The sequence below is a fragment of the Panthera tigris genome, chromosome D1 (assembly GCF_018350195.1).
Source record: "Panthera tigris isolate Pti1 chromosome D1, P.tigris_Pti1_mat1.1, whole genome shotgun sequence".
Taxonomy (NCBI): domain Eukaryota; kingdom Metazoa; phylum Chordata; class Mammalia; order Carnivora; family Felidae; genus Panthera; species Panthera tigris.
The window spans coordinates 114,510,704-114,518,119 of record NC_056669.1 but is presented as its reverse complement, the minus strand read 5'-3'; the positions used below and the strand labels follow the sequence as shown (position 1 = coordinate 114,518,119).

The following is a 7,416-nucleotide window of genomic DNA, read 5'->3' as shown; positions in this document are numbered from 1 at the left end:
ACTGTCTGAACTGCACTGGTTCCAACAGACACTGAGGAGGTGAGCAAAGAAACGTGAAAATATGGCCCACACTCCAGAGAGAGAGTAGGTAGCAGGGATTGCGTGTGACAGAATCAAATATTGGCTTTAACAGGAAAAGACTCAAAACAGCCCTTACGAACATCACAGAGCTAAAGGAAAGATGCTTAAGGAGGTGAAGAAAGGTGCAAGGCAACATTATACAAAACAGAGAACACCAATGAAAAGGTATAAATTATTTTTTTTTAAATGTGAAAAATCAGTAGCTGAAAAGGGCAGTAACTGAAGTTTAAAAATCCAACACAAACAGACGTCTGGTCTGTGGTGACGAAAAGACCCTGGAGGTTTTCTTGAGGTTTTCACTCTGGGCTTCACAACAGGAAATAAGATGCAGAAACTGGAAACCAAGATCTCGCCTTGGCTGTTTCAGAAATCGCAGCCACAGCCCCCAAACTGGAGGCACAGGTGAGAAGAGGGGCTCACTTACCAGAACCCCCCAAGGTACTGACTCCCGGGGGGACTGAGGACCAAGTCGAGGGAGTAAAACTCCTACAGCTCCAGGGGGCTGAGAAAACCACATTCTCAGAGTGAAGAGTACAGAAAAGCCCCTGATGCTTCTGGCGGGGAAGAGAACATGAACATTTTGAAATATGCCCAGAGTATTCTGTCCTCCTTAGCAAAGACCTGGCCTCAGGAAGAGCCTAACCAACATGGAGAAGGGAAATACCCCTCCAAGCCCCGCTGCTCCTTCCCACCTACGCGGGGAAAGAAAGGTCACAGGCGGGGGCAGGCTCCTAAAAAACTGAGACCTGGTCACGGGGGCGGCATGGGGGGTGAGATGCCTCCCCCACAGCAAGCATGGGCGTCCTGGACACTGGAGCTGAGCACTGGGAAGCCGACAGCCTTGTCGGGGACGTGCACCGATGGGAATCCTTGTACCCGCAGCTGTGAGATAGAACCGTGCAGCCGGTACGGAAAACGCTATGGCAGCGTTCTTCAGATAATGAAACAGAATCCACTACTGGGCACTGAATGAACGAAACACTCATTATTAATAGTAGCCAAGTAGCGGAGACAGTTTAAATGTCCAGCAAATTACTACTGGATGCAAAATGTGGTATATCCATATGACAGAGTATTACTTGGCCATCAAAAGGAAAGAAGTAGTGATAGATGCTAAAACAAAATTCAGCTTCAAAACATTATTTGAAGTGGAAGAAGGCATTCAGAGGACCACACATTACACAAAGCCATACACATGACACCCCAGACGAGGAAAATCAAGAGAGATGCCAAAGAGATCAGTGAATGCCAGGAGCTGGGAGAGGAGGAAATCAGGAAGGACTGAATGATCCATATGGGATTCGGTTTCTGTGTTACAAAAATGTTCTGTGATTAACTATGAGTAACGTTTGCACAACAAGAATGTACAAGAAGCCACTAAATGATACCGTAAAATGGATAAAGCAGCAAGTTCTGTTATGCATTTTACATGAATAAAAATACAAGGGGCGCCTGGGTGGCTCAGTCGGTTAAGCGTCCGACTTCGGCTCAGGTCTTGATCTCGCAGTCTGTGAGTTCGAGCCCTGCGACAGGCTCTGGGCTGACAGCTCAGAGCCTGGAGCCTGCTTCGGATTCTGTCTCCCTCGCTCTCTGCCCCCCCCCCCCATGCTCTGTCTCTCTCTCCTTCAAAAATAAATAAAAACATTCAAAAAAATTTAATCAAGTAATATAGAATACGAGTTACATAACTTATAGTAACAGAAAGTAAAGACGAGGTAAACACAGCCCTTCGTCCCACCATGCTCTGGTGGAAACTGACACTCAGTAGCTGGCCGACTTCCTTAGTGCCCGCAAGTTTCACCCACATGCAAAACAGGAAAGAGAAACTTCTGAGAAATTAAATGTACCCTGGAGAAGGAGGGGCCCTAAGCACCCTATCAGGGTCCAGACCACACCTGCTCCCTCTCTGCATCAGAAACTCATTTCCCAACGCTTATTCACCTGGGACGGCTGCTCATTCCAAAGCTGGAGATGTTAAAGGACAATAAGGTGGACATCCTGGAGGGGCCCCAGAGCTCAGCTCCCATGGCCACCACTGTGATCAATATCCAGACTGAGACATCTGTGCCCGACCACATCGTCTGGTCCCTGTTCAACACAATCTTCATGAACTGGTGCTGCCTGGGCTTCGTGGCCTTTGCCTACTCCGTGAAGGTGGGTGTGTGTGTTGGGGGGGTTCTCCCAGAAAGTGCAGGTGAGCCTGCGGAGGTCCGCCTGCCCCGAAGGCATGGGGAGGGGGGGAGGGGGAGTCCATGCGTGGTAGCAGTGAGGCTGCAGGAGGGGCCCGGGGATGGCCAGGAGTGGCCTTTGTCCCCAGTTCCCAAGGACATCCCTCAGACTGAGATGTGGCTCCAGGGCTCTCCCAGAAAGAACAAAGGAACTCACCGGAAGCCGCCTCTCAGTGGGAGAGGCCAGTGACTGGACCTACGCAGAGGGACGGGGCGCCCTGGGGTCTCCAGGAGAGGCTGAGAGTCTGAAGAAGGAGCTGGAGGCCCCAGGAGGGACGGGACCCAAGGGCCACTGTCCTGCTCAGGCTCCGGGAAAGCGGGGGGGGGGGGGGGTGGGTCCCCGACCGGGGTGAAGAGCATGTGGAGGCTGCTGTGGACGGGGACCAGCCTGGCTGTCGCCAGAACCCGCTCCTGATCCCATTCTCCATCTCCTCTCCCCAGTCTAGGGACAGGAAGATGGTGGGTGACCTGATCGGGGCCCAGACCTATGCCTCCACCGCCAAGTGCCTGAACATCTGGGCCCTGGTCCTGGGCATCATTCTGACCATTGGATTCATTGTTCTTCTGGTGATTGCCTACATGACGGCCTACAATATCATTTTAAGGGTTATGCAGAATAGCAGAGGCCACCACTAGCTGCTCATGGCAGGAGACACCAGTCCTCCAGCATCCATTGTGGCTGTGCTTCCCATGCTTCCTGGGCTGTTGTGTTGGGCCCGTCCCTCAGCACCCACCCCTGTACCCTGTGCTTAAGCAGACTTCCCTGACCACAACTGAACGCAATAAAGTACCCTTGTGTGTGACGGTGCGGTGATGTCCCCTGGGTGGGGGGCCCTGCCGGGAGTCGCCAGCCTGCCCCTGAGACCGAGCCCACCGCCCCCCTTGCCCAGCTGTGCAGCTCTGGCTGGGGCAGGGCATGTCCTCAGCTGGTGCTGGTTTCTGGCCTCCTGCCGGGAACAACAGCTGCACCGGGGTCCTAGGATAGGGGACCCTGGCGCGAGGAGGTCCCGTGTGCAGAGCACCCTTGGGCCTGAGGGTGAGGGTCCCTCCCCAGGTGTGTGGCAGGGTGGTGCTGGAGAGAACGTGAACGGGCGGCTCGGGCCCTCTGCGATGGCCGTGGGGTTTGGCACCTGTGGGCGCAGCGGACGGAGCCGCGGGCTCCCAGCCCCTCCTGGGAGTTCTAGACTTCGCTGCGCTCGGCAAGCCCCCCAGCTCTGTCTTTGCTCCTCTGGGGCTGGGAGTGGGGACAGAGCTCTCCACCGTGGGCTGACTGCAGAAGCCGATCATCAGACCTGGCGAGGAGGCCCCGATGGACAGGAAGCCTGAGGGGAAGGACTCACTCCCTCGACCCACAGGAAGCCTGAGGGGAAGGACTCACTCCCTCGACCCAAACGGAACCGGCCCTGCAGGGGGAGCGACTGCCCGGTGCCCCAGGAAGGGTCTCCCAGCCGCTGGGGCCCCAGGCCTTGGTGTGAGCTTTTGCCAGAGCCCAGGCTGCACCTGGGGACCCGGAGGCCATCCTCAGCCCTGCAGGAAGAGCTTGCCCCAGGCAGGCATTCCTGTCCCAGGCCCCAGAGGGACGGGGTGGGGTCGCACTATGGTGGCCAAGCCCCCAGGCCCTGCACAGCCACCCCGGAGAGGCTGGAGAGGCTGGTGAGTCCCGGTGGCCACAGGCGGGTGTCAGGGAGGGAGCCCCTCGTCTCCGTGCGCTTCGCCCGCTGGGACAGCCAGGCTCGCCTGGGTTCCCGCAGCGGGGCCAGGTCAGTCCCTGCGGCTCCCCTCCCGTTGACATCTGCAGCTCTTCACGCTGGGTTCCCGGTCCAGTCCCCGCACAAGGTCCACACCCCTGGTGTCCACCTGTGCACACCCTGTCCCTGGGCGGGACTCTGGTTGGGGTGCCCTGGGTGGGCCGTGAAGCACGCAGGGGTCCCAGGGGTGTGAGTGGCAGTGGGACGGCCCCAGGCAGGTGGGGGGTGGAGAGGGGACGCTGGTGGATCCGGCCCTCTGGGTCCCGGAAGGGCTTGCTCCAGATGGCCCAGGGGCCAGCCAGGGTCAGGGGAAGGGCCGGCCACGTGCCCCAGGCCCCTGCCCAGCTGGACAGGGGGCTCAGCCTTTGGGACCGCAGCGGGTGGAACCTGGCCAGCTGTGCGCATTTGTATCCCGACCTCCAGTTCCTGCCTGTCCTGCTCAGAGCTCTCCTGCTTGTCCCTGCACTTACTGGGCCTCACACCCCACGTTCCCTGGAGCCTCCTCAGTTCATTCCCGGTCTCCCACTTTCCTGCCCTCCTGCCCGGACTTACGTCCTGAATCCCAGGACAGAGCAGGTGAAGCTGGAGAAGCCACCATATGGCTCTGCCAGGCAGGACGGTAGGACACCGCTGTCACAGATGGAGGGTGAGGGCCAGCCGTGTCACTCAGTGCTGTGGATGGCGGGACATGGCTGACAGGGAAACAGCAATGACGGTAGGATGTGAAGGTCAAGTGGGCTTAATAACTGCCTGCTGGGATGGCCCGGTGGCCATGAGGACAGGCAAACGATGCTCCTCAGCTTCTTCCAGCCAAGGAGGCTGGGATGGGAAAGCAGGTCCCTGAGCCTGCACTGTGAGCTGGTCTCAGAACAGATCCAGGGACTGAACGAGCGTGGAACCCCGGGGGAAGGATGCTGCCACCCGAGGGCCCTGGGCCAAACCACATCCCTCAGAGCTTCCGCACGGCAGCACAGGCTGGGTTCTTTGTACCGGACCCTGAAGACATGAGACTCGCACTTCTTAAATACTGTTGGACTCAGGGCCCAGGTAAGTATCTCAACAGCCAAAGCCTCATCCTGGCCTCTTTTTCAGGTCGGGCACATCGGGTCCAAAGAATCAGGGGCTCCAGGCCCAAATCAAACTCTCAGGGGGGCCCCTGGAACTCCCCAGGAGGGAGGCAGTTTCCGCTCCTCAGACGAGTTACCGGAAAAGAAAGAAAGGGTGGTTGGCTCATCCTCACATTGGATCAGTGGCCCTCAGGGTCAGAGCCGTGGTGGTGGGGCCAGCCAGGTGGAGACGTCTGCAAGTGCACCTCCCCCCCCCCCACCGGGAGACAAATAAAGAACAGTGTCTCATCCCGAAGGGCAGCAGAAGTCAGTGCCACCCTCGAACCTAACGGGTGCAGCGGTGCTGGCCCCCACCAGAGCCCCATTTCATTCACCAGTCTGACCCCCAGACCCAGGACCTTGGCAGAGACAGTGGAGTGCTGCAGAGCGGCCCGGTGGGAGCCCCGCGTCAGCTGCTGTGCCAGATGTAGACCCAGTCGTCCTCAGGGCTGGGGTGTGTGGACAGTGACCTGCCCAGATCTCTAAAGACGGACCCGGGCCACCAGGTGGCAGACCTGCCTACCACGAGCAGAGCAGGGCTGTCTCGGCCCCGCCAAGTCAGCAGGGATGCGTGAGAGGGTGGAGGTGGAACGTTCCAGATCAAACGGGCAGTTTGCACCACCGTGTCACCCACCACTGCTGTGCACGCCTGTCCCTCTGCTCCCACCAGGGCTGCGGGGAGAGCCCCTGCGAACCAGATGATGGAAAAGGACGATTTCCCAGCCTGGTGCTCCAGGGGTCAGCTCAGTGTGAGCAGAGATCTGGACAGAGCTGGGGCTTGTACCCACACCCATCCAGGGTGTCCTGCGGTCTAATGCTCTACATACCCCCTCGCTCAAGGGTGTCCTGAGGACCCACGGGAAGGGAATGGCTCCTGGGAGCACAGCTGCAGGCGGGCACTGGCCACCCTGTGGGTGTGGGGAGTGGACGCCCATAGGATAGACCTGGAAAAAGTGTCCCAGTGCTCCAGGGGCGGCAGGAGACAGAAGGGAAGGTGGGACCAGGGGCTTGGATAGAGGTCTGTGGGTGTGGATGCACAACTGGGCACACAGGTTACATGTCACTTTCAGGATGAAATCCAGGCTCGGTAGCCTGAGAGATGTCCTGTAGGAGAGGGGCTCCACAACTAAGATTAAATCTTGTAATTATCAGTCACATAAATTATGTACCACGAAAGCCATCATTCTGAAAACAGATTGGCAAGCTGTCAGCACGTTTTACCTTCGTGCACAAGAGGGGACGTCTTTAGCAGCCACGGGGTGGAAAGGGACACACAGGTGAGCTACTGCCCGCCGTCTCCGCTCCACAAGCAGGGGCAGCGTGTGGGTGGCTCCGAATGACCTCGGTGGGGGTTGCATCCCACAGACACCGGCGAGGGCAGCGTATCAGGGCTCAGACTGGTGGCACCCCGCTGGGGCCTGCAGCCATCCGTCCCAGCCCCTCACTGCCCTCGCCCCACACGGGGCCCCGGGGCCAGCTTCTCTCCCTCTCTGCCCTCTGACTGCCCATGTGCACATGGGCTCGCTTAGTGGGGACAGCCTTGAGGGCAGTGGAGCCACACAGGGCCCTCGACAGGCAGGGTTCAACGCAGGTGTGGGTTCCAGGGGACACCAGACGTGGTAAATGCAGGGAGCAGCTGACACCCGGGGAGGGGACCCGGGGAGGGGACCCAGGGAGGGGCCCGAGGGGCCCCAGTGCCCGAGACCCAGACTTGAGGCTGGTCTGGGGGCCTGGACGCCACGGGGCCTCCAGGGTGAAGGCGAGAGCTCCTGGCAGGCCAGGGCCCGGCCATCGGCACCCACAGCGCGCGGGCCAGGACCACAGGCGGCGAGAGAACAACTTGAGGGGCCCTACCCCATGTTGGGCTGTGCTGGGAGGTGAGGGGTGGGGGTGGCGGGGCCGGCTGGTGGGGTACGCATCCCAAGTGTTTCCACAGAGCACCTGGGAGGGAATATTCTCTTCTGGCTTTGCATGGAGTGACCTCAGGAGGAAGCTGGACGGCCAGGGCTCCTGAGGTGCCCAGGACTCCTGAAGTGCCCAGATTCAGTCCTGAGGGGGGATGAGGGTAGGAAGGACAGATGTGCTCACGGCACAAGAGGGTCTGGGCAGCTCCTGGCCAAGGCCTTGGATCCCTTTCCGGGCGCTGGGGTCAGGGAAGGTCGCAGTTGCCCTGCCCTTTGGGCAGGGATTTGGGGCCTACCCCTTGCCGGCCGAAGCAAGTCTTTACCCACCCCAGAGGGGCAGATCTGCCCA

The 7,416-nt window shown here is 59.2% G+C and overlaps 1 protein-coding gene across 1 annotated transcript; it reads left to right on the top strand.

Annotated features, from left to right (window-relative positions):
- Positions 1-1,953: 1,953 nt before the first annotated feature.
- Positions 1,954-3,112, top strand: LOC102968915 (interferon-induced transmembrane protein 1). Its single transcript, XM_007094211.3, has 2 exons — positions 1,954-2,235; positions 2,751-3,112. The coding sequence occupies exons 1-2, from the start codon at positions 2,053-2,055 to the stop codon at positions 2,943-2,945; spliced, it is 378 nt and encodes a 125-aa protein (XP_007094273.1). The 5' UTR covers positions 1,954-2,052; the 3' UTR covers positions 2,946-3,112.
- Positions 3,113-7,416: the final 4,304 nt, after the last annotated feature.

Bases quoted from the DNA above. Each gene is read 5' to 3' on its own strand.
- LOC102968915 (XM_007094211.3), top strand. From the start codon at position 2,053: ATGTTAAAGGACAATAAGGTGGACATCCTGGAGGGGCCCCAGAGCTCA. The intron at 2,236-2,750 runs GTGGGTGTGTGT...TCCTCTCCCCAG, and splicing joins CCTTTGCCTACTCCGTGAAG to TCTAGGGACAGGAAGATGGT.